This window comes from Ascaphus truei, chromosome 10, assembly GCF_040206685.1.
Source record: "Ascaphus truei isolate aAscTru1 chromosome 10, aAscTru1.hap1, whole genome shotgun sequence".
Classification (NCBI taxonomy): Eukaryota; Metazoa; Chordata; class Amphibia; order Anura; family Ascaphidae; genus Ascaphus; species Ascaphus truei.
The window spans coordinates 44,441,975-44,469,287 of record NC_134492.1 but is presented as its reverse complement, the minus strand read 5'-3'; the positions used below and the strand labels follow the sequence as shown (position 1 = coordinate 44,469,287).

Below are 27,313 nucleotides of genomic sequence, written 5' to 3'. Positions count from 1 at the left end.
AAACGAGGGACATCTCTGAGTTTTGTATGACAAATGCTTATTGCAGAAGAAAGAGAGCTTCATTCGAAATTCATCTGCCGCCAAGGAACTACTGTACTTGTTGTCGTCATTTTATCCTGTCTTGACAATAATGTAAATTTGTACTTGGAGAAACACTGTAGGAGGTTGGAAAAGTCTAATTTAAACAAGGATCATTTCTTAAGAAAATCTGCTATGGAAAAAAACTCATCCCCAAGAGAGGTACCTGTGAAAGGAACAGACTGAACATCTAGTGAGTTGCGTAAGTAGAGTTGAACTTAGAATTACCTATCGTGAGGAATCTCATATATAATCAGACAGAGAAGAACAAAGACAAAGTCAAATTGGCGCATATGCACTTCTCAGTTTGATTAAGAAAAATTAGGATGGGCTGTGTTATCCGTACATTATTTTTTTTTACCCCATCATGGTTGAAGTGTGATGGAGTAGAGTACCACTACCTTTCTTATTTACTAATCCAGAGTACCACAACCTTTCTTTTTCTAAACTCCTGGTTTCAGGTTTTTATTTTTTATAAAGACTCTAAAACCAACCTATTTTTAGAGCTTAAATATTGTAAAAATGTCAATGGAATACAATGCAGAGAGCTTTTGCCCAATATATTATAAATGTAGATTTTTTTAAATCCGACACAATATCACTTTTATAAACCACTGATCACTATATAAAGTGGCAATTCTCACGTAAGACTATCTACTCCACTATGTTTAGTGTTTGTTTGATTTTTTATAATGTCTTTTATCATTTTCACAGAAAGCCCTAACATCTAACTTGTATTAGCACCATACCAATCTGTATCATAGGTAATCATACTGCCTTATGTTAAGAGCTAGCAACTCTCCCATAGCTAATGAAGGAATAAATGGTACAGCAGCTTCAAGGTTAGCAGCTGAAGTATAAAGACTTCTATAGAAATCACAATAATATCTATTTTAAACACTCTCCAGAAACATTGGCTTACATCAATATTTATTAACAATGGAAACCTGATGGGTGATTGATTTCCCAATCAAGTGTATGATCATGATGAACAAAGGAAAGCAATAGTATGATGTACAGTAACTATTTCTTGAGCTTTGCAAGTGCCCCTTCATCTACTTTTCCACTAGACTAGAGTGACTAGCAATGCTTTGCAAAGCCACAATTGAAATGCATTGTTGGCCATGCTACCGTGGAAGCGAAGAGGTAAATACACAATTAAATATTCAATCCCTTGGATCATTGCATTGTTTATTTACTGTAGATAGGCCAATCATGCTCCAGAAAAACCACTGCTGAAATAGGTGCATAAAGATTAAAACCACAAAGAGAGTGTGGTGAACTCTTAAGTAAATCAATGGGTTGTACATCAAACAGTAATAAATGTTAAGAAAAAGAGATTCAAAATATTGTAGGATCTACAGCACAACATCAAACGTTGTATGGAAAATAGGCAGACAAGGATGGCCAAGTGGTCCTTACATGTCACAAACCTGTGTAATTTATTAAACAGTGAAATTTCTTAGCATGAGTAATGTAACTGAAGTGAATGGTTGTCGTACATGTTAAAACACTAGCATAATTATTCTATCAGGGCTGGTTGTGTGCACATACAGTACTGTATTAAACAGGAAGGTATGCACACCTTTCTGGTTATTGTACATTTGGAACCCGGACCTACATTTTAAAGCTTGGTGGGTTCTCACAGCGGACAGTGATACAAGCAGTCTTGTATTTAGCGCTTTATTTTACGTGCCAGCAAGTAACCATTTTAGTGACAGAGCACACCTTCATCAGGACCAGGAACTCTTTCTTTATACGGTAGTTTTTAACTTGGGTATTTTTTTTAAGTTCCAGATATTTCATATGAGAAAAAAGCTTTTAGAAACTCTTTACTGATGTAAATCTGTTTCAGGCAGTTACAATTATGTCCTGAGATTTTTTTTTTTCCTTTTGCTCTGGAAATGTAGTAATTTCCGGCATACATATTTTATTTTTACGTGAGCATTTTTTATTGAGACAGTCATTGAAAGAGTATCAAATTTGACATAATATAGGTATTTAAAGTGTGCACTCACTCTTAGATTTAAAGGTAAAAGGTAAAGGCAGAATATTGTTATCAAACTTTAAATATAGAATGTATGGTTTCTCTTTGCATCATTGCATACTTATCTACAGTATGTTATGTTTTAAAAATACTGTAGGTCTAAGTTAATGCTTCGGTACATAATGGTGTGATCACCAGTGTTATGGGGGGGGGAGTAAATAATACATAAAATACTCTTTCATTGTTGCTATCAAACACTAAATTTCCCTTTTTTGTTACAAGACCTAATAAAAGATTGATGATTTGCTGGGTGTAGTAAAGATAAAACCCAGTAAACACTAAACAGTGCTATTACATGCCTCGCACAGGTTACCTGAATTACAGTCTATTAATAACATAACATGCAGTGGTTGCTAACGTTACTTCCATACAGTACAGGTGGAGTCTTTCCTTATGGCCCAGCGTCCGAGGGAAATTCTACAGTACTTTTCAAAATTCGGAGACACTCCGCAGCACAGTCCATAGCAGGCTGTAATGGCCCATCAGATTAGCACTGCGGGGGTCCCTGCGTTTTAACGGGACTCACACTGTGAGAATCCTACCGGGCTGCACCTGTCACTAAGAGACGCGCACTAAGAGTGATACAGAATCAGTCACTCTCCCTGCACACATCTAACAGGCGATCGCAGGGCTTTTATTTTATTAACACAGTATTGTAGCAGGGGATCCCCGCAGCTGAAATGAATGCGATTCAGCATGGGAGACCGCCTGCTACAATATGGTGTTTTTAAAATAAAATAAAAGCCCCGAAATCACCTATTAGAGGCGCGCAGAGAGAGCGACTGATTCAGTCTCAGTCTTACTACGCGTCTCTTACAGACAGGAGCAGCCCGGTAGGATTCACACAGTGTGAGTCCCATTAAAACGCAGGGGCCCCCGCTGTGTTAATTCAATGACCCATTAAGTCTGGTTGCTGGGACTCTGCAGCGCAGCAGAGGATGCCGTACGTGACCCGCAAATAGAGAGGGCCCGAACCAAAAGTTCCACCTGTATATGACACTACAGTAGCTTCAGCATAATTATTGCACTTTTTTGTACCTTTGCCTCTGTTTTCCTCTCTGTTACATAGAGCTTTCCACAGACGTGTGCTGTACCATTCAGGGGGACATCCATGCACCACCAGTTGCACTCATACTAGAAATTGGAAACCACTGATATATAGTAATGCATAAACAGTATGTACAGATGTCGCAGATCTCCCAGTAGCTACCATACAGTATTCTGACGCATGACATGGATAAGCAAATAAGCATGCAGCTTGTGTCACCTTTTAGTAATAGTATCCAATCTCAATTTAATTAAGAAGGCTTAAACAAAGATACAACTAAGGGAAATAGTTAGGGCATGTGTGAAACAGACAGGGGCTTATTCGTTAAACAGCGATAGTGCAGATCAGGACTGGTGCAATGTAATGAATAACCACCCAAACCTTCATCGTGAATAGCTTCCATCAAATACATTCACGTCATTTTGCATTAACATGTTATCTGTTATCTCTTTTTAGGAGAATGAGTGAAATGGTTTGTGGTGTGTGCAAGCTGTCCCGTTCAAGATCAAAAGAGAATGATTATCAGTAAGTTTTCAATAAAATAATTTCAGCGCCAAGAGTCAAAAACATGAATTGAAAATCCTGTTTCGGTAATGCACTATTATATCCATAAATGTAAAAGTTCAGGTCATTTCGTGTTACTTTGTAGTTGTTGTCACTTTTTTATACCTCCCATAACTTTTTATTCTTTGTACTAATATAAATGTAACACTGTAGCTCCCATTAATTTGAACGAGAGCTAATGTGCCGTATAGTAAAGCTTAGCACCATTTAGTGAATCTGGGTTAAAGGGGATTTTTCTACAACGTACGGGCAGCTGTTTCTCCATTTTTAGTCAAAAATTCCCCATTGAAATCTGTCGGGAATTCCGGCTGAAAGAGTCCCGAACAGCCACCTGGCAAATAGAGAATCATTCCCTAAATCAGTTAATTTGTCACTGCATCACAACATTACCTGTTTTCATGTGTAGACTATGATCTAAAATTCTATCAGCCTATAATTGACTTGAAAGTCAGTGCTACATTTTGTCAATATTGACTTTTAAATGTAACATTGATTCTAGTTATTTTATTGAAGAGGTTTTATAACCCTTCAGAAAGAAAAACATTAAGGGACATACTGACATTAGATAAGAATAAATTACTTCTTCTAATGAGTCCATTTAGTTTAAAATAAATATTATAAAATTGTATTAAATAACATTGCTATAGCGCCCTTCAATAATTGCACTCTTACAGTACTTTTTCAAGTAAGCGTTATTATTTTTTTATTATGGTAGAAAACGCATTGTGGAGAAGGCAATGCAAATATCTCCGCGACTGAATTATTAAACATTACTGAATTGTTTATAACTATCAAAAGTTCATGTCATGCTTAGGGATATGAAAAGTAAATTCTGAATGTGAACTACACAAATAAAAGCAATTTCCTGGAGAAGATTTTTTCTGAATCTAGATCAATATTGTCAATGATTTATGTACGAGAACCTTTTTATTACCTTGGGAATTACAATGAAAAGGTAATCCGTTAATATAAGCATGAAGAACTACAGTGAAGAATTAAGGAGTACAAGAGACTGAATTAGCAGCTTTCCATGCAAATGAACAAATGAAATGCTATACATGGCTTTTAAATGAATATAGGTACTTTACCTATTCTGTAATAGATGTCCAGATATATTAGCTCTGGTGAAGGTCCATGGACAGTACTGTATACAGTAACTAAAAGCCTACAGTATGTGTGTCCAGATTTCCCAGTAACTAACTCTTGATGGTGGCACAAATGTGTCCATGCATTTAGGAAACGGTTGCCACATTACCTTTGATTGTACCGTAGCTACTGTATACTGTACTTCTCAGTATATGAAATACTGTATTGTCACCAAGGACAGAAACATTACTACTTCATACTGTACATATATTTCCTGGAATTCTCTGAAATTCCAGGGTCTATTGTGACTCTGGAATACTAATGAGAAAGGTAAACATTCTCTCCTAGTATATAGAAATGAAGCCTTGATCTCTGCCCCCTTCAAGTAAACTTTTGTCAAAGTGGACAAATATACAGCCATAATTACTAAGCCGTCTTCTGCTATATGACATCTTGACACACTGGAAGACAACTTACAGCCCATTCACTTGAATGGGCTGTAAGTAGCCTTCCTGCGCCAGTTGATTCTATTCCACAAGACAACTTTTGGCACCAAAAAATACCTTATGGCCCAAATGGGTCGTAGGGTGTCTTCCAGTGCTGGAATGTGTCATGGCATACCAGAGCAGTGCTTAGTAAATAGAGCCTGTAGTTCTCTATCTAGGACACCCATTGTTGTTCTGGTTTGAAATGTCTGAGGCAAGCCTTGCTTCATATCCTAGAATTAGGAAGCTTCCCTTCAGTACAGTCTTTTCATTGTTACATATTCCATCTGCTTTCCCTTGCTCGTCTTTTTCTTTACTACTGCAATTCATAGGGAGATAAAAACACAACATTTGCATTTCTGTGGAACAACATCAGTACAGTATGTACCTACAGGGTGATTTGCTTCTATTTATCATAAACAACTACATATTACTATCATTGTTCTGAATAGTAAGAGAATAACTGAGTTAAAGCAGAGGAGAAGTCATAGAGATAGTTTCATTGGAAATAAACAGCACAGTATATAATGATATAGAATTGATAGCTATATAAAATATATAGAAGTAAATGCTTATAATGCATCTTTGAAGAAATAAATGTAGGGATGATAATAACAACATGATAATAGTAATAATGATCATACTATTCTCCATTTGTATTAATTGTATTTATTTCTGTATCGAGTTAAATTATCATTACTGCTTTTAAAATTGGTAAACTCTGGTTGAATCCAAGTATCAAATACTTTGACCCAGGTTATATAGTTTTAACTCCCTGCAATTCAGACATAATTCAGTTCTATAAGTTAAGAACATCCGTAAATTGCCATTCTATATAAGAAAAACAATATTATTGAAAATAAGTTTGCATTTGCATGGTCCACAGAGGTGACAGATGTACAAATGAAAACACTGGAGCCATTGGTGTTAGAGTGAAATGGTTGTGAATGACCAGAAGTCTGGTAAAAAAGTATATTTGAGGGCAAATATACATTATAGATAAGAAGTAGTGTTGGGAAGCAGCAAGTGTGAGGGTACGTCAGGAGAAAGACAGGGAGAGGGGTGGGCACAAGAAGGAAATTAGTGTTCTTGGATTTGAGCAGGTGATAACATTTACAAATAATAGAGCAAAGATTAAGTAGAAAGGGGTAATGTTTTTTATGGAATGTGGTGACTATTGCAAGCATGCTTTAGATAGTACTGTAATTTAATGTAATTCGTGATTAATTTGATTTTTTTTTTGGTAAACGCTGAATGTTTGGCGATCTTGTTTAAATATTTTGTCACAGCAGTAAAAGGACCTTGCAGGGAAATGCAGGCAGGATCAGTGGGGGGAGAAAGGAGGCTCTCGCCCGCTTACACTTGATGTATTGGGAAAGGCATGGCTGCTGCCTATGGTAGGTGACAGGGTGTGATGGTGTCCTCTAATAAATAGAATTGGGTGCTACTGTACAAGCCAACGGTGAACAGCAGGGCATAGCGGTTTCCTCTCATGGTGGGAAAGATGGTGGTACCGGCCAATCTTGGTGGCAGAGTTTGGTGCTGTCCTCTCATAGAGGTAGAGGCACCGCTGATACTTAATGGTAAATTACAGGTATTTGTAGTCTCCTCTCATGGAATATGGATATGTAATAAGGATTGCCTCTAATCAGGAACTGCATGTATGTGATTCTGGCATGGTCCTCTTTACTTAGAGTGGGTATAAGATTGTAAATAGATTGCTGTGGCAATGTCATGTTTTAGTGTTCTATAGGAGTAAAAGAGGAAGGTGTATTAGGGGTGATATGGTCACAAAGGGAGTGGGCAATTAAGGAATCTCCCAGTCATGTAAACTTCCAAAGAGAATTGTAAAGATGAGCATCACTGAAGAAATTTATTGGGAGAAATTGTCATCACTTGTCAGGTCTAAGTTTGCCCCAAGGCTTCAACATTAGTGGCATTCACACACAGCAGTAAAAATAAATAAACAGCTGATCAATGTAGCTGAAAAGATGAAATTACCCTCAAAGAGGAGATCTTACTTGTTTGCATTTTATAACATCTTAATATGATTTGATCTATTTTGCAAATGTTGGGATAATTCCTTCAAACAGAGAGAAAGTAGCAATGACAATTTACCTTTAGATTCTGCTGCTTTCCTCTCCTGAAGAAGTTTATAGCTCCATTCAAATGAATGGAACTAATATCCTTTGCAGCTTTAGAAAATATTGAATTACATAGTTACATAGTTACATAGTAGATGAGGTTGAAAAAAGACATAGGTCCATCAAGTTCAACCTATGCTAAATTTAGACAACAGATACTTTATCCTATATTGTATTGTATTGTATGTCTTTATTTATATAACGCCATTAGTGTACATAGCGCTTCACAGTAGTAATACATGTGGTAATCAAATAAATAACAGATAATATAAATAACAGATCATGGGAATAAGTGCTTTAGACATAAAAGTAACATTTCGGAAGAGGAGTCCCTGCCCCGAGGAGCTTACAGTCTAATTGGTAGGTAAGGAGAACGTACAGAGACAGTAGGAGGGAGTTCTGGTAAGTGCGTCTGCAGGGGGCCAAGCATTATGTATCGTGTTTAGAATATCCACAGTGCTATTCATATGCTTCTTTAAGCAAGTGTGTCTTAAGGTGGGTCTTAAAGGTGGATAGAGAGGGTGCTAGTCGGGTACTGAGGGGAAGGGCATTCCAGAGGTGTGGGGCAGTCAGTGAAAAAGGTTTAAGGCGGGAGAGGGCTTTAGATACAAACGGGGTAGAAAGAAGACATCCTTGAGAAGAACGCAAGAGTCTGGATGGTGCATACCGAGAAATTAGGGATGAGATGTAAGGAGGGGCAGAAGAATGTAAAGCTTTAAAAGTGAGGAGAAGAATGGAGTGTGAGATGCGGGATTTGATCGGAAGCCAGGAGAGGGATTTCATGAGGGGAGATGCTGAGACAGATCTAGGAAAGAGTAGAGTGATTCTGGCAGCAGCATTTAGGATAGATTGTAGGGGAGACAGGTGAGAGGCAGGAAGGCCGGACAGCAGGAGGTTACAGTAATCAAGACGGGAGAGAATGAGGGCCTGAGTCAGAGTTTTAGCAGTCGAACAATAGAGGAAAGGGCGTATCTTAGTTATATTGCGGAGGAAAAAGCCACAAGTTTTAGAAATGTTTTGAATGTGAGGGGCGAATGTGAGAGAGGAGTCGAATGTGACCCCTAGGCAGCGTGCTTGGGCTACTGGGTGAATGATTGTAGTTCCAACAGTAATGTGGAAGGAGGTAGTAGGGCCAGGTTTGGGAGGAAGTATGAGGAGCTCTGTTTTAGCCATGTTGAGTTTAAGGCGTCGGAGGGCCATCCAGGATGATATAGCAGAGACATTCAGAAACTTTGGTTTGTACAGCAGGTGTAAGGTCAGGTGTTGAAAAGTATATTTGTGTGTCGTCGGCATAGAGGTGATAATTAAACCCAAAAGATGTTATTAGGACACCTAGAGAGAGTGTGTACAGAGAAAAGAGAAGAGGTCCCAGGACATATCTATACTTACTTATTGATCCAGAGGAAGGCAAACAAAAAAAACCATTAAGGGGAAAAATTAATTCCTTCCTGACTCCAAGAATTGGCAATTCGATTAATCCCTGGATCAACATCCTTCCCATATATACTTATTTGGTATATCCCTGTATTCCTTTCCCATCTAAAAAGATGTCCAACCTTTTTTTGAACAAATCTATTGTATCTGCCATCACAGTCTCCATGGGTAATGAATTCCACATTGTAACTGCCCTTACTGTAAATAACCCTTTCCTTTGTTGCTAGTGAAATTTCCATTCCTCCAACCTTAAGGGATGGCCCTGAGTCCTTAGTACTGCCCGTGGGATGAATAGTTCTTTTGAAAGCTCCTTTTATTGTCCCCGAATATATTTGTATATAGTTATCATATCCCCTCTTAGACGCCTCTTTTCTAATGTAAATAAATCTAATTTAGCTAGCCTCTCCTCATAAGTTAGATTGTCCATCCTCTTTATTAATTTGGTGACTCTTCTCTGCACTCTCTCTAGTTCCATAATGTCTTTTCTTAGGATTGGTGCCCAAAATTGTACTCCATATTCAAGGTGTGGTCTTACTAGTGCTTTATAAAGGGGCATAATTATGTTTACTTCCCTTCCATCTATTGCCCGTTTGATGCAAGATAAGATCTTGTTTGCCTTTCCAGCTACTGCATGACATTGGGCACTATTGCTAAGCATGCAGTCTACAAGCACTCATAAATCCTTCTCCATCAAGGATTCCCCCAGTATATCTCCATTTAATTTGTAAGTCGCCTTTTTTATTCTTGCATCCCAAATGCATAACCTTACATTTATCTGTATTAAACCTCATTTGCCATTTACCTGCCCACGTTTCCAGTCTCTCCAGGTCCTTCTGAAGAGAAATTACATCCTGCTCTGATTCTATTACCTTACACAATTTAGTATCATCAGCAAAGATGGAGACTTTGCTCTTGATGCCAACCTCAAGATCATTAATAAATAAGTTAAAAAGCAGGGGTCCCAGTACCGATTGCTGAGGTACTCCACTCACGACTTTAGCCCAACCTGAAAAAGTTCCATTTATAACAACCCTCTGTTGTCTGTCCTTTAACCAGTTTTCAATCCAGGTGCATATATTATTACTGAGTCCAATTTTATTTATTTTGTACTCCAACCTCTTGTGTGAAACCGTATCAAAAGCCTTTGCAAAATCTAAGTAGACCACATCAACTGCATTACCCTGGTCTAAATTCCTACTTACCTCCTCAAAGAAACAAATAAGGTTAGTTTGGCATGATTTATCCTTCATAAATCCATGCTGACTATTACTAATAATTTTGTTTTCCATTAGGAATTCTTGAATATTATCCCGTATTAAACCTTCAAGTAGTTTCCCTACTATAATAAGTTTCCCTACTACTACGTAGTAGTTTCCGTACTATGAATAAGTACCTAAGTTCCATAAATGTTTGATATATTATTAAAAAAATATATTCATACCTAATTTTTTTTAATCCTACCTTATATTGAAGCTATAAAACATAGCACAACCATACGTTCTCTTTAGTCCTCTTTGCCCCTGTAACTTTCAATTTTGTCTTTGTCTTGGAGTAGTACATTCAATGTAATTGACATCTGGTGGGAGAAGTAAAAAATTACACTTTTCTTGATAGCATGTTAGTTATCATGAAATTGATCAGAAGTGGAAAGAAGATTATTCATCCAAAAGGCCAAATTGCAGACCGTGTGACTGCAGACATCAGCAATGGAAACTTTTTTGTAACTGACTCTAACTATCAGAAGATTAAAACGTTAAGAGAAAGAGTTCAAACAAAAAACAACATTGTGTGATCATTTGTATTCACAAAATCCTGTATTTTCATAAATATACCAAAAAGTAGAGATAGAGATTTCCACAAATGTAGTTATTTGTTACATAGTTTGTTTCATACACTTATGGTTCTTATTGTTATAAAGTAATATTTAATGGTAGGACATATATAGTATTAAAAGGGAAAACTTCAGTTTTTACTCATCGTTGCAAAATAACATAATATTGACCCCTGTGGGTGTGTAAAGTACCATATAATTAATATTTTTCTCACTCTAATTAAATTCCTAATATTAGGAGTAAATAACACTTGAAAAGCTTTTTAACTTCCAAAAAGCCAAGTAAATAATTCTAATATCATTGGTAATTATTTGCCAGTGTGAAATGAAATAATATTTCATATTTCACAGTAAACCCCTTTAGTACCAGATAAATAAACCCTTTCAGTGTCCTGTCTCTCTAGGACTTAAATGGGTAATCAGAAATGGTTGAATTACATTAAAGACTGAGGGGGCACTAAGGTGTCTTCCGGTGTTAGAAGGTGTCTTATGGAATAACAATGCTTAGTGAACATGGCCCTTAACCTGCCTGGGAAGCAGTGAGTCATTGAGACAGTACATTCCTCTATTTACAAAGTGACATACTTTGTCATATACTGTATGCAGGAAGAAAGAGACTGAGACATTTGGTAGAAACCATTATACACGTATTAGTAATATCTTTTTTTTTTTGTTATATGTTTTTAAGTATCTCCTCAGAAGAAGTGTCGAAATGGTCAGAGTCTTTTCAAAAACTGATGTCCACTAAAAGTGAGTACAACATTTATTTTCCTTGTTTTAAATAACGTATTATTACATTGCTAGAAGGTGATAGGACTTATTCATTCAACTTTACATGGCATGTATTATGGTTTTCAGGAAGCAGAAAAGAAGCATTTCTGAAAACTTACACGTCTAATAGTTAGTGGGGAAAAATCAATGCAAAAATAGAAACTAGAAAATGTGGAAAATTGTGAAAGAAGTGAATACAATATTGGTAATATACTGTATTACCCACATCAAAACATATAATATAGAAAAAGAACATGCAGAAAACAGATACAAATTGAAAAAACCTTACAAAGATTCACTTATGGGCAGCCTATAGTCCAAAAGGAGATTCATAGGGTCTCCAAGTAACACTTCAGAAAAAAAGGTGAATGAAGCATAGAGATAAATAAAAAAAATGGCAAGAGAAAAATAAAAGTATATAGTGTACAGTAGTGCACTGTATGTTGATAAAAAAATGGGAGCTTAAACAAAGCTTATCATGCACTCACAAATGTACAGTATAGACGTAGCAAGATTTACTGTCTCCAGAGCCACAGCTGGAAAAGCTTAAAGTCGCATCTCAGAGATAGTTCTGTCTTGGTCGCGCTGTGGAGGATCAATGCTTCTGGATCGAAGAACACTGAAGTCAAAGACTCTAAGGAATTATTCAAAACTCGCAGACATTTCCACCTCTCCATCAGGATTGGAGACACGTTATGTACAGTAGGTAGACAGAATCGCCAGCTTAGAGATAAGGTGCGAGTGCTGACATTGAATGCTTGCTTTCCCAATGCATTTCACTGGGGTGAATACGCTTCGTCAGGGAATTATGGGCCATGTCCCCCATAGAGAGTGGCAGGTGTATGCATATCCAAAATCCTCCCTTATGTCAACCTATCAAATATATAATGACATTACAAAAAAACCTGAATACATAGTTATATATGAACTAAATGCTTCTATAATAAAAATTACATATTTGAGGTCACAAACTGGAGCCATTAGTCATACTGAAATATATCCCTTTAATAGAAATATATAAAAGTAGAACCAAAAGATATTTTTTTATATATATATATATATATACAGATGCAGCGGCCGTTATTGGAACATTTCACACATTGTATACCTCGGAATTCCCATGTTATGGCACGTGATTTCTTCCAACTCTACCGCCTTAACACGCGTGTTGACTCGTGTTTTTATCGAGTGCAGAAAATGTCATTTTAGTGTTCTGGTTTTTAAACACCTGCAAATTGACACAGTAGCACAGTAGTACAGTACCACAGTACTGTACACATTACAATTAATTCATTTCTACAAAGGATACGCGAAGAATTGCACCCAAAGAAATCATAATCCATGAAATTCAAACGTCAAACGGTATCAGTGTTCTCAGTTTTAAAATCCCCAAACACTCACTCTTAGAGAGAGTTTTTACATGGCCACCTCCTCTTCTATCTATCAGAACTCTTTCTAAACCCCAAGAAAGAAAGCAAAGGAGCGCACCAAGGTCAGAAGATATGTATTCAAAAATACAATAATAAAGCAAGTGGTTACTTACATATTAGTAAAACATAGTCCAGTATAAAATGCAACCAGGCTCTGTGTCACCACATCAGTATATCAGGAGGGATAGGGGGATGTTGTGTTTGTGTTGGTTTCACTGCGATCAGCCGACACCACCTCACAGTTCCCCTACTTCCGGGTTCGCGCGTCACTGCGGTACTTGTATGGAGTAGGTCTCCATGTCTCTCTGTCACTAACTATCCCGAGCAATGGGAATATGGTGGCTATGTGCAATAAAAGTACACAAATGGAAACTGGCAACCAAATGGTATATGCAATGTATTCCACTACGCATTTCGCACAATAAATGTGCTTAATCACTTCTAAACCCTTATAGCGGAGAAGGGAGGGATCTTGGTTATGATGGCTTTTGAGGTTAATGTGTTGCTCTAAATCTATTTTTATATTTCTTCTCCTGAGCATGAATTTTGAATCTGCATCTTAAACTGCCCTAGAGGGATATTATCAATGGAAGACTTGTTATGATTACTACTTACCATCAGTAAACTATTCACATCTACTTCATTAAAGTGTGTTCGGGTAGTTATTTGTCCATCTGGCAATGCTTGTAAATAGAAATGCTGAAAGTCTATGTGCGTTTCATGTGTTTTAGACTGCACTTATAGTGCCAGCGACGGCAACAGCGACATGACGTTGCGTGCTCTTATAGTAAGCGCGACATGACGGCTTGGACGCGATCGCTGGAAGTCATCTCAATTTGATTTTTCCAGCGACCGTAGCCTGACGTCGCCGTTGCCAGCACTGTAAGCGTAGCCTTAGATGTAAATATTAAATTATAGTCATTATCATTGATAAATCCCAGAAATCCATCAAGTTCCTTCTGTTCACCCATTTCAATTCATTTACCTCAGTGTTGATCAATTAGGTAGCTTACCTGGTTCTCTGCCAACAGAACTAGCGTTCAGAGGACTACTCATTTCCTATACGTACAACTATTATAGTGCATTCATTCCAACTGGTGCATAATCCCTACCACTACGAGTGAAGCAACCTTTTTACTGGAGCTACGGGCTTCGTGTTAATTGGATCCAGTGTTCCTTACCAGCAGCTGTGCCTATTGTATCATATTGAGTGACTTAGTTGCAGTCTCCTTTTATTATATCTGGAGTTCCTGATTTACAGTATTAGGTAGCTTACCTGGATCTCTGCCAACAGGACAAGTGCTCAGAGGACTAGTATCCACTCTGACCACCCATACCTTTCCTTGGCTATCTTCACCTTGTGGTTATTGTTTTCAATCCCCCCGCCCCCCATCTCCTGTATACACTCCCATCCTATAAGGGGTTTATCAGGGATAGTGGTATCATATACTTCTATATCCTATCCCTTTCATTTATTGATCCTGAGTTCCCACTGTGTTACTCCCCTCGGGATCTCCTGTGCGTCATTATATGTTATTTTAATGCCCTTTATTTTAATATCCACGTTCTAATAAAGATCATTTTTTATACCATCACCAATCATCCAGAGGGGTGGCAGCGTGCTGCATTTTGGGTTTCTGCATCTTGTTTAGTATATTACTATTTATCTACCAAATTAGCACCTCCACTCCACAATATTGAGCTGAAGCGGGGGCACCTTACTCAGTTTATCTAACTTTTAGAAAGGCAAGATATAAAGGGATATACCAGGTAAGTAAACATGGGAAGGATGTTGATCCAGGGAGAGATTTGATTTCCATTATTTGGAGTCAGGAATGAATAATTTGTTTCCCCCTTATGAGACATCATTTGCTAATGTGTCACTGGGGTTTTTGTTTGCCTTCCTCTGGGTCAAAATACTGTAAATACAAATATAGGATAAGTACTGTATCTGTTGTCAAATTTTTGGATACATTGAACATGATGGACACATGTCTTTTTTCATCCTCATATACTATGTAACTATGTAACTATTTCTTGGTTTCAGTAAACAGTTCTTGCAGGGAAAATTGTAACGAAAAGCCATTCCAGTTTTCTTGCAAGTTAAATTTCAATAGCATGGTAACACTGGCAGTGCAGCCTTTACCCATTTAAAACATTCCTCTCTTCCCAGCTGCCATCTTATTTGGATGTCTGCAATTAGATCATTTGCATAATAATGAATTGTTTTCCGTATAATGAAATATTCACGTTGCTTCTCACTCACCTGCAGTGTCATTTGATGTATTCATTTCTCTCTTTACATTCCGAATGTTCCAGTGCGTTCCTTTGATTTGTCTGTAAAAGTTCCATGTTCTGTTATTTTCTTTCCTTTTTCTCCTTGAAATTTCACCGTTGCCCATAATCCCACAATCATCAGGTGGTTGCTCCGTCAAGGTCAAATATATTCTGTAAAAATAAAGAGTGCAGTCATTCAAGATAGGTATCAGAAATATATTCTCAAATATACAGTACATGTGCAATAAAAACCTAACATATACTGTAAAATAAATATCTGCCAGTTGTATTTTGTACACCCCCCCCCCTCTCCCCGACATGTAAGGAGACCAGGCTAGGTAATGGGAAGTAAAAAAAATTGCGCAGTTAGTCGTACATCATCCACGTTTCTTCACCACAGCGTTCCTCTAGGTCCTCTAGGTATCCAACACAGGCTCGGGCTAACAAACGTGTGCAGATTACATCAAAACATTTGGCCACCACACTTAAAATGATCTACAACATGCTGTAATAGACCATCGAATTAATACAGCGGGGGTCCTTGCATTTGAATGGGATTTGTGCTGTGTGAATCCTACTGGAATAGACTGAATCGGTCACGCTACCTGTGCCTCTAACAGGCGATCGCAGGGCTTTTATTTTATTTTAATATTACAGTATTATAGCAGGGGGTCTCCGGAGATGAACCGCATTGATTCCAGGTCTGGGGACCCCCTGCTTCCCGAGTTACAGGTCCCGTTATGGGGTGTCGGTATCCCGGTGGCCATGTTTAAAGTCTCCCACGTTATGGCCCACGTGATCGGGGGATTTAAACAAACCAGAGTTTGTTCATGTAAAGCGTGACATTATCCAGTGACATCATCGGTCACCACCAGAGGCTTAAGGAGCTCTTCGGCGTGCATTGAGGGTACTTAGCCCCTTAGAAGACAGTGTGGGAGTTGTAAATTATTAGCGAGAATACATGTACACCGGACTTCAACGGAGCAGGAAGCAAACAGCCGCCAAACCCCCTGACGTCATCCGGTAGCGCACCGCTTGATACGAGGATGCCTAGACACGAGGACGCCTGCATTCACCTGGTCCGGGAGAAAACTTTGGCAGTCGTCCATGAAGTGGGAGCTGGTTGTCTGCTGTAGTGGTAACATGTACCCTAAACATGCCATGCTTTAAGGATTTAACTTTTTGTACGTGTATTACTTACCTCATCACATCACATTATACCAACCATACTATACTATGTCAGCAGCCCTTGGTGATGCCAGCAGCAGGAGGTGCAGAGAGGAAGACCACGGCTTATCCGAGAACACTATACTTTACATTATCTCCCTCTTGGCTGTCTGTGAGATTTGTGCTACATTGCTATGGACTTATTACTGCATTTTTTGGCCTTGTAGCTCTCCTAGTAGGAGCTTGTTTGCACTTTATTTAGCATTGGGATTTATGTGTGTACATAAGGAAGTACCATAGGTCTATTTAACCTTTTGGAACAGGCCTCAGGAAGGGGTCATTACCCCGAAATGTTGCCCCCCTATTTTCCCTGTTTTACCTTCTCTCAACACCCCCCCCCCCCCCAACTCCCCTTGTGGTTGTTCCTTGTTTCCCTCTACCTCTCTCTGCATGTTTCCCCCTCAACATTCACTGAGAGCTCCTGTAGTACTTTGTGCTGCCCTTGTGTACCTGTATAGCATTTTTCAAGTTCTGAACTTTGTGCTTTTTTTGTTCTAACCATACATAAAATTATAATTTTCTTTCCACATGTCACTGAGTGCCGGGAACCTCCCCCATTTTTCTCCTGATATTGTTTGGAGGACTAAGGGTCCTCCCTGTTCCCTTGTGCACCCTACATATTCTCCGATTAATTGCTTTTTTGAGTGCTGTCTATCTCTATTTTTTTCGGATTATACTATGAGAGTTGTGCACTGTCTTCTTCCTTTTTCTGTTATAACCCTCCCTTCCCTGTTACGTTCTGTTAGTTTATTGTGGTTCTCCCTATAGACAAGCCCAATGTTTCTTCTTGCCTTTGCGGTTGTTGTCAACCAGACCCTTTAAGACCTCCCTATGCTTGTCTCTTTCCAAACTCTAACCTTTGACTTTTCCCTGTCCATCACTACCTGCTTGCCACCTTTCCTGACATCGGAAGGTTCCTGACCATTGGTATTTGCTTGCCACCAGCCCAGACCTGCCTGTCTTCTTTCCATCACTACCTGCCATGACAGAATAAACAGACCATATTATGGAGCCCGCTGAAACAGGATCCACTCTGGCTCAGCAAGTGGCTTCCATTACACAAGTGGTTATAGTTCTACAGACTCAAGTCGCTACTCTTTAAGGACAAGTCGGACGGGTATATTAAGCTTGTTAACACTGAAACTCAGCGTAAGAATCTACGTGTTCCCCAGCCAGTCGCGCTCGCCTAGTCAGCATGAAATCTGCCTTTCCCAGAGAAGTTTAGTGGGGAGCGGAACCAGTTCAGAGGGTTTTTAAATCAATGCAGACTCCATTTTCAGATACACCTGTCTATACTTCTGACACTGCTAAATAGGACTGATTATCTTCTTATTAAAAGATGAGTCCCTCTCTTGGTTATCCCCTTGTCTGGAGCAAAATAGTCCTTTGTTGAGGAATCTGCAAGACTTCCTGGATGCTATGAGTCTTGTGTTTGATAACTCTAATCGCTGCACTATGGAAGGTGCAATTCTGATCAACTTCTGCCAGGGTAGGCAATTCTGATGAACTTCTGTACAGCTGCTGAGTATGCCGCAGAATTCTGTAGATGGGTAGTTGACACAACCTGGTTGTACACTAGAAAGGAAACAGAAACCCAATTATAGCACTGTAACTTCTGAATGATTGGTGATAGTCTTAATAATCTTTATTATAACTTGAATATTAAAATATAGGGCATTAAAAAGGCATACAAGGACACATATAGTATCCAAATAGGAGTGAAACAGTGCAGACTCTGGATCACAACATGAAAGGGATAGAAAATATTGATATATTGCACATATCCCTGATAAGCCCCTTTAGGAAATGGGGATTATAGAGGATGGTTGGGGTGGGGGGGGGGGGGGGTGTTGATGGAACCACAAAGTGAGGATAACACTGGATTGGTAATGGTAGTCAGAGATTAGCTGAAGCTCTGAGCACTAGTCTCTATAGATCAGGTCAGCTACCTAATGATAAGCATGAGTGTAGATTGCAATCACATGAGTATGTAGATACTTAGTGCATTCCCAAGTTGCTGCATACACAGGATGCAGTGAAGTGGAAAAACTAGAGAGTCAGTAGCTAGTATACAGTAGCATGAACTCTTCGTTGGTAAATAAAGGAGACCACAACTATATGGTAGGTAGAAAATGCTGTGTACACTATAGCTAGAATGAGACACTGAATCAATCATGTAAGGTGATGTTACTCTCAATGAAATGTTCACTTGTATAAAGCACCAATGGGAGTGAGCAAATACTATATATATATATATATATATATATATATATATATATATATATATATATATATATATATATATATATATATATATATATAGTATTTGCTCACTCCCATTGGTGCTTTATACAAGTGAACGTTTCATTGAGAGTAACATCACCTTATATTAGGTATATAAGGTATATATTACCTTATATTAAATATATATTAGGAAATCAAGTAGCCAATACACACCTATAGCAGTGGAATAAAGGGCCCCTGGTAGATGTGTACGTAGCAGATTATTTTGCACCAAGGATAAAGTATAATAAAATGAACGAGGGAAAATGCCCTTAGTCTAAATAGTAAGTTCTCAGTATTGGCTAGGGTGCTTCAATAAAGTCCCCCTTTCCCCCATTTCTGTTTCTTGTCTAGTGTATCATTATAGCCTTAACCATTAGCAACACCCCACCTCCCCCCCCCCCTCTCCCCCCAGAGATTTCATTTTTCTGGGGCCTGTCTGATCAGATAAAGGATGCACTTGCTCAAATTGTTGCTTCAACAGAATTGCAAGACTTTGTTCGCCTCTGTATCCATATAGCCCTAAGGATTTCGGAGAGAAGACTAGAAATGATGAGAAAAGGTTTCCCCTGAGTCATCCCTGGTTTAAGAAGTTCTACTACTCCCTCAACTTCTTGAGTTTTAAGAATGGCAGTTTTCCCAGCTCCAGAAGCTGAACCAAAGTAGGTAAATACTGTTCGAGGGCCATTCAGCTCTGAGGAAAGAAGCTGACGTCACTCTGAAGACTTATGTGTGTATTGTGGAAACGCTGTGCATTATACAGTCTCTGTCACAACCCGTATTCTTCACCACTCAAGAGGATAGCAATGTACCCAAAAGGCCTTCCCACGTCCTTATGACTATTAATGTTAAGGAAGGTTCTTGCTACATCTCTACCACTGATACGATAGCACTCTTTTACGGGTTATAACCAGAACGTTTCCATGCGTAACATATCTCGAACAGCAATGTGTAACAAGAAATGTATTACTTCTGATTAGGTTATTACTTACGTATTACTTACACTCAGATGAAGGGGGAAATTTAATGGACCTCCAATTTTCCAAAGCTAACTTTGATTTTTCCCGGCGCAAACACACACGTGAAGATGGAAGTAGTCAACGGTTCTTCAGTAGGTCTGGTCCTGTTATGCATTAAACTGATAATCTAACACTCATAGTGAAACCCGGCCACCAATAAGAGATTTAGTTCAACCTCATTCACTCACCTCAGTTTCCATTTATTCTGGGTATTCCTTGGCTAGTGGTCCATGTAAATCAAATCAACTGGAAAACCAGAACTGTCAGTTTTCCCTCAGAGCAATGTGAACTCTGTGGCTTGTCCTCAAAAGGTCACCTGATAGAATGGCTATGTGCAGAATGTCCTCCACCCATTCTGGTACACTACCACCACTATATGAAGAATTCCATTAAGTGTGTGATAAAGAAATGCAGATAAGCTCCCTCCACACAGACCATATGACTGTCCATTCCTTTTGGGAGAATTTATTGCCTTTCCGAACTTTAGCTACAGGTAACTTTGCTGCTCACATTAACCTTTTGTGTGCCAAAGTGCTAATATGCTAAATATATTGTAGGTAGGGCCTATCGTCACATACTTGCTAAAAGTTTCATTACCAATAAAATATTTATATATAAGCCAAAGAGCGGTGTCAAGCAGCCTATATTTACCCCATGTAGTTTTGCATGTATGTGTTACTTCTAGGATTTTTAGTCTACAAGGCCTTATATACTTAGGCATTATCTATGTAATATATCCTTCGTTGTAACATGTATATTTATGCTTTCTACCATGGTATCTATATGCTACCTTTATGACCTTTAGTCTAAAAGATTTTCTCCAACTCTTTTTCTCCATGATGGTAAATCATCTTGTGCTATTGATTATAGTATATACTTTTATATTTAGGTTGCTGCACTTCACATCAAGTTGTTTTTAATATATTTTTTTAATATAATTTTTTTGTATATGGTTGAGTGTTATCACTTGTCCTTTTGTGTATGTAAAATACATCTTGAAAACAGGCACGCATGAGGCTTCAATATTCTAATCAGTAATTGATTAAGTAAAATCATCTGTGTTAATATACTATCAGCCAATAGCAGAGGGAGACCTGCCTATTTAAGATCTGTTTGTTGAGACTCCACTTACTCTTTGATAAAGTTCCTACAAGGAACGAAATGCGTCAGAGAAATAGGAGTCTCTGTGATGTCCAGCAACATGTCCAAATAAAGCTGTTTTTATCCTTATTTTGTGGCTGAGATCCTGATTTTGCAGTGCCCCCCTACAAACTTACCTTCTGCTACAAGATTTCTTGGATTGGCTGCTACTTTAATATCCTTTTAAATTCACAGATTAATATTTTCTCTACAGCTGTTTTGTATATTCAATGTTCGTTCTATGACACTTCTTGCATATTAGGAATGTCTGTATCTGGTTATGCCAATTTCATCTTTCAGTTCGGTTCTAATTAGCATAATATTTTATTATAGGATTGCCCGTTTGGTGGGGAAAAAAAGCATGAAAAATGGCATTTAAATAAAAGTTTAGTAAGTGCAGGAATTGCATTGCACTAAACACAACATACTGTAGGTCATATTTAATTTCCCTAAGAAAGGGATTTTTTAGTTAATATAATAATTATGTTGACACAAAACTCCTGGGGTCTCTTTATGAAAGAGACGTCGTTAAAATTAAGTAACCTTTTCAATTAAATAGTATCCCTTCCTTCAACCTCTACAAATATTACAAGCTTTTATTATAGACTTCAACTGCAACACCGGAGCAAAAAATGTCACCAGATTTATTTAGTAAAACAAATCCCTTAAAAGCAATGATGCAATCTTTTTGACCAAGTCCGTATTGTGCGATCAAAAGTATGTAATACACTGGCACTGCCCACATACATGAGTCAGATATAATCTAAGAGAACCATCATTGATACAAGTTTTCGACTAATGGCCTGTAGCATGTAATAGAGGATAGGTGGCATTGCTATACTTAGGAGAAGGAGCTGCTCAGTGAGTAAAGACACTGACAGACACTGAGCAGGAGGAACCTGGTTCAATGCCCAGGGTCGGCTCCTTGTGACCTTGGGCAAGTCACTTTATCTCCCTGTGCCTCAGGCACCAAAAAAACATAGATTGTAAGCTCCACGGGGCAGGGACTATATCTGCAAAATGTCTCTGTAAAGTGCTATGTAAAACTAGCAGTGCTATACAAAAACAAACAATTATTAATTATTATATACTGTACTCTGTAGTTGAAAGCAGTGATTTGCACTATTTTACTTCAATGTGGATTTTCGGATGAAAACAGCCCGAACGACTGCTTTGGGCAATATAGAATACTGTAGTTCACAGTTCTAGCAACCATATTGGATTCCCTTTCAGAGGACGAATACTAGGTTTCTTCATAGATTCAATTAGATTTTCTAAGCTCTGTACAGTATAATATATTTTATGTAGTTCTCTGTTATTCTCTTAAAAGCTTTCACAAGCTACAACTTATCTAATGCTAAAATTACCCTTTTAACGGCAATTTCATGTAAAATTGTCATTTGTGAAAACTGAAATTTACAGCAGCTATCCTTAGTTCAGACAAAATTAGTCTGTGTAATGTACGTCAGCTTTATGTAAGTAAATGTAACTGCTTTCTATCTGAAGTTCTGTATTAGTGCTGTGTTTTGTTTTATCAGATTACAGTACATTCAACCTCTTATAATCTACACCATTTATTGTAAGAATAGTTACCTATAGTTTTCTGGTAAATTGTAGGTGGACCTGATGTATACAAAACCTACCTGAAGACAGAATACAGTGATGAGAATATTGAATTCTGGTTCGCTTGTGAGAATTACAGAAATATTACTTCCAGGTGGAAAAGAATGTTGAAGGCGAAGAAGCTATTTAAGACGTACATTAAGCCAAATTCTCCAAGAGAGGTGAGTCTGACAATCACTGCAATATAAGCAATTAGATGATGTATTAAAGTCTCAATGATGATAAACTAAATTTAGAATGTTCTCTCTTCATTTATAAGATGCATTTAAATGCACACTTGAGCAATTTGACAAGATGCTCTCAAGTGTGTGCTGCATTCATGAGTTTAAAGCAATATAATGCAAAATAACACACGTTGCATAGGGGTGTATTGGTAATATTATGGCATATTTTTGGACCATTTTACGTAGTTACACAGTAGATGAGGTTGAACAAAGACATATGTCCATCATCTATGTTACATGCAGACGACAGATACTTATCGTATATTTGTATCTACAGTATTCTGATCTAGAGGAACGCCAAAAAAACAACCCAGCGAAACATCATCCAATGCTCTCTTATAAGGGGAATATTAACTAAGTGGTGTTTATCCATAAGACATTTTACAGCTCAATCCCTTTGATAAGCCCTAAGGTGCCTTATGTCTCTATACGGTATTTTAGGGATTAGCACTGCTTATTAAATATGGCCTATCTTGTCATTGTGGTATATACCCCAGTTCATATTTTCCTAATGAGATTGTCCAACATGTCTTTTGATATTAATTTTTCACATAAGATAGTCATGTTTTTAGCAGGATTGAGACACTTACATATTCTGATCCAATTTTCAAATGTATATGGACTGCTTACATTTGAATACTTGGAATATAGTATTCTAGTTAAACAGGTAAACCTGTCAGCTTTTCTTAACCTTGAATAGTTACAGTACTGTATCATCCTGTGCCTAATGTACCAAATTATTCTGTAAATTCTGCAGGGAAGGAAACTGAACCTAATATATTGTATGTATCAAGATTCAAACATTGTAGCATTTTATAGGAAAAAAATTGATGTATGAATGAAGCATGTCACTATCCCCCCCCCCCCCCCAGATGAAAGAACATATTGTATCATAAAGCAGAATATCAAAACGTTTCTATAGGATTCGAGATCAGTTTTAGTGCAGAATATCACATACCGCAGCATGCCACACCATGGCTCTTCATGCCACACAATGACGCTTCATGCCACACAATGACGCTTTATGCCACACCATGCCACTTCATGCCACACAATGCTGCTTCATGCCACACACTAACGCTTCATGCCACACCATGCCACTTCATGCTACACAATGACATACATACATAGTTACATAGTTACATAGTAGAGGAGGTTGAAAAAAGACATAGGTCCATCAAGTTCAACCTATGCTAAATTTAGACAACAGATACTTTATCCTATATCTATACTTATTTATTGACCCAGAGGAAGGCAAACAAAAAACCCCATTAAGGGGAAAAATTAATTCCTTCCTGACTCCAAGAATTGGCAATCGGATTAATCCCTGGATCAACATCCTTCCCATGTATACTTATTTGGTATATCCCTGTATACCTTTCCCATCTAAAAAGATGACCAACCTTTTTTTGAACAAATCTATTGTATCTGCCATCACAGTCTCCATGGGTAATGAATTCCACATTTTAACTGCCCTTACTGTAAAGAACCCTTTACTTTGTTGCTGGTGAAATTTCCTTTCCCCCAACCTTAAGGGATGGCCCCGAGTCCTTTGTACTGCCCGTGGGATGAATAGTTCTTTTGAAAGCTCCTTGTATTGTCCCTGAATATATTTGTATATAGTTATCATATCCCCTCTTAAACGCCTCTTTTCTAATGTAAATAAATCTAATTTAGCTAGCCTCTCCTCATAAGTTAGAATGTCCATCCCCTTTATTAATTTGGTGGCTCTTCTCTGCACTCTCTCTAGTTCCATAATGTCTTTTCTTAGGATTGGTGCCCAAAATTGTACTCCATATTCAAGGTGTGGTCTTTCTAATGCTTTGTAAAGGGGCATAATTATGTTTACTTCCCTTCCATCCATTGCCCGTTTGATGCAAAATAAGATCTTGTTTGCCTTTGCAGCTACTGCATGACATTGGGCACTATTGCTAAGCTTGCTGTCTACAAGTACTCCTAAATGACGCTTCATGCCACACAATGCACCTTCATGCCACACAATGCCGCTTCATGCCACACAATGCCACACCATGCCGCACCATGCCTCACCATACCACAGACCATGCTGCACCATACATCACCATACCACACCATACCGCACCATGCCTAACCATGCCACACCATACCAAACCATGCCTCACCATACCACACCATACAGCACCATGCCACACCATACCACAGAGCATGCCACACCATGCCTAATCATGCATCACCATACCACACCATGCCAAACCACTCCATGCCACACCATAGTGCATCATGCTGCACCATAACGCACCATACCACACCATGCCTCAGCATGCCACATCATACTGCACCATCCCACATCATGCCACATCATGCCACACCATGCCTCGCCATACATCACCATGCTTCACCATGCCTCACCATAGCACACCATCCCATACCATACCACCGCATGCCACACCATACTGAGGCATGCCACACCATACCACACCATGCCACACCATACCGCAGAATGCCACACCATAGTTCACCATACTGGACCATGCCACACCATACCACACATACCGCGCACCTGGGGAAAAGGAAGCATTCTATATCTGTATCATACTGTATATATGAGCACCCAGTATATTAAATATTTGCTTTTGTTGTGTTATAGATCAACATAGACGGTCATATAAGAGAAGCATTGAAAAAAGAAATTCAACGGCCAACTCCGAAGAGTTTTGATGAAGCCCAGATAATAGTCTTTAGGCACATGGAGAGGGATTCATATCCTAGATTTTTAGGATCATCATTCTATCAGAAACTACTCAATTTACAGGATGAAAATGTAATCAACAACCTCTAAAATTAAAATAACAGTGATTAAAAACTAAACAAAATAGATTTTTTCACAGTGGAAAAAGTTTAAGTTCATTTTTAAAATGTGCAAAGAAAGAACATATTTTGTATTAAGTCTTAGGAAATTAGATAATGGCTAAATTAAGAAAAAATGTAGTAATAATTAAAGAGGGGAAAAAACTCAAGATAAGAGTTGATTGAAGCTGGGCTGATTTTATTTTGTAAATGTCACAAATTCACAGCACATAGAAGCCATGTTCAAAACAGAATTTGAAACAGGGAATGGACATATTGGAGTCCAGTACTTATTACTATTATAGGCTTGTATAATAAAGGAATATGTACAGTATACAGTCTATGGGGCTTATGTATCAAGGTAAATGATCTGCAATTCTGGGGCAAAACATTGCACCATGCGTAGATATCAAGGGAAAAATACCATAGAAATCAATAGGAGGTTTTCATAAATGCAGCACTCTTTTCTTGGTATATCGTGCCCTATATATGCTACAGTAAGTTGCCATTAAGCTATCTTGTCCTTCAGCACATTTCCAGTGGACAGTTCCACTTGATTAATTTACTGTACATTACTTGATTACACTAATGCTTCCCTTTCTCACAGGGCCTGTCTAATCATATTGTATTTTAGCAATAACTAATTAAATAAATGTTAACAGAAAAATCAACAAAGCTCCGGCCAAAATCTCATCATCCAAATAAGGCTCTGTTCTTATCCATATTTTCTTTGTTAAGGTAGATTTTAGTCTGCCCTGCTTTACTCTTATTGTTTCAATAAAACCTCGTGATAAAGTAACACCATTTAATAGAAGATTTTCTCAAGGCCTTTGTCACCGACTTAATTCTAGGAAAACTCTGCTGATGTTTAATCTTTATTTGCCTTGTTAACCTATCTACCATCATAGAGAGCATCAACATATTTATTTTCAATGAGTTGCTAGCTTCTCTATCAGAAAAGGGAATACAAATGATAGAAGCTTATTAGTGCCTCTGATAAGCAGCATTTTATATCCATGAATTCACATTGAACATGCTCCAATATTGTTGGACTAATTGCAGCTGCTGATCATCACTACATTCGTCTACATTTCCCACATGTGCAAGGACTTAATAATTACTTATTAGAATAGTGGTGGTTCTATGTTGCTTGTTGATCACCAATGACACTTGGATGTTATTTATAACGTCTAATGGGGGAAAAACTTGGTTGAAATGTTATCGAATTATGAAAATCTGACTGTGCTTAATGGGATTCCTTTTCTTTAATAATTTCGTTGCTTTTTTTGCACTGGATTTGCTCAGGTTTTGCAGCCAGGAATCTTTATAAGATAACCCTCTTGCAATTTTTTTTTATAGCAATTTCAGTTTCATCGTTTCAAAATCATACTGGAAATGATTTGGCTTTTTTTCTTTTTTTTTTTTTAAATATCTACTGTCAAAAATACGCAGCTGCAAAATAAAAATAAAATATCTGCCATGCGTTTATTAGTGAATGTGTCCCATATTTTTTCCAGCCATGTAGAAATAAAGAAGTTTACGTTTCACCTCCGTCCTGATTAAAAGGCATATGTTTATGGATTTAGACAGCTTTGGTCATTCTTATTTCCACTATGATGATATACAGTAGGTAAGCAGTGGCGGGTGTGAAGCTTGCCAAAGAAGGAATGTTTGCTAACCTTTACACACCACAAGGCCCATAGGGTCCTAATGCAAAATTCACATACGGGTCTTAAAGTAGTGAGGCTCCCTTTTTACATTTTTATTTACTGTACC

General features: G+C 38.0%; 1 protein-coding gene and 1 long non-coding RNA gene across 2 annotated transcripts; one reads left to right on the top strand and one right to left on the bottom strand.

Annotated features, from left to right (window-relative positions):
* Positions 1-27,079, top strand: RGS13 (regulator of G protein signaling 13). The gene is made up of 5 exons (XM_075615518.1): positions 1-280; positions 3,630-3,698; positions 11,406-11,467; positions 22,482-22,648; positions 25,338-27,079. Exons 2-5 carry the CDS (start codon positions 3,634-3,636, stop codon positions 25,527-25,529), a joined length of 486 nt encoding a protein of 161 aa, XP_075471633.1. The 5' UTR covers positions 1-280; positions 3,630-3,633; the 3' UTR covers positions 25,530-27,079.
* LOC142503392 (uncharacterized) lies at positions 11,463-18,047 on the bottom strand. The gene is made up of 3 exons (XR_012804005.1): positions 17,307-18,047; positions 15,185-15,366; positions 11,463-12,361 (listed from the first exon to the last, which is right to left on the bottom strand). It is a non-coding gene; the product is annotated as an uncharacterized LOC142503392 (long non-coding RNA).
* Positions 27,080-27,313: the final 234 nt, after the last annotated feature.

Coding starts and splice junctions, on each gene's coding strand:
- RGS13 (XM_075615518.1), top strand. CDS start 3,634: ATGAGTGAAATGGTTTGTGGTGTGTGCAAGCTGTCCCGTTCAAGATCA. Junction 11,468..22,481: donor AAAACTGATGTCCACTAAAA/GTGAGTACAACA, acceptor GGTAAATTGTAG/GTGGACCTGATGTATACAAA. Junction 22,649..25,337: donor AGCCAAATTCTCCAAGAGAG/GTGAGTCTGACA, acceptor GTTGTGTTATAG/ATCAACATAGACGGTCATAT.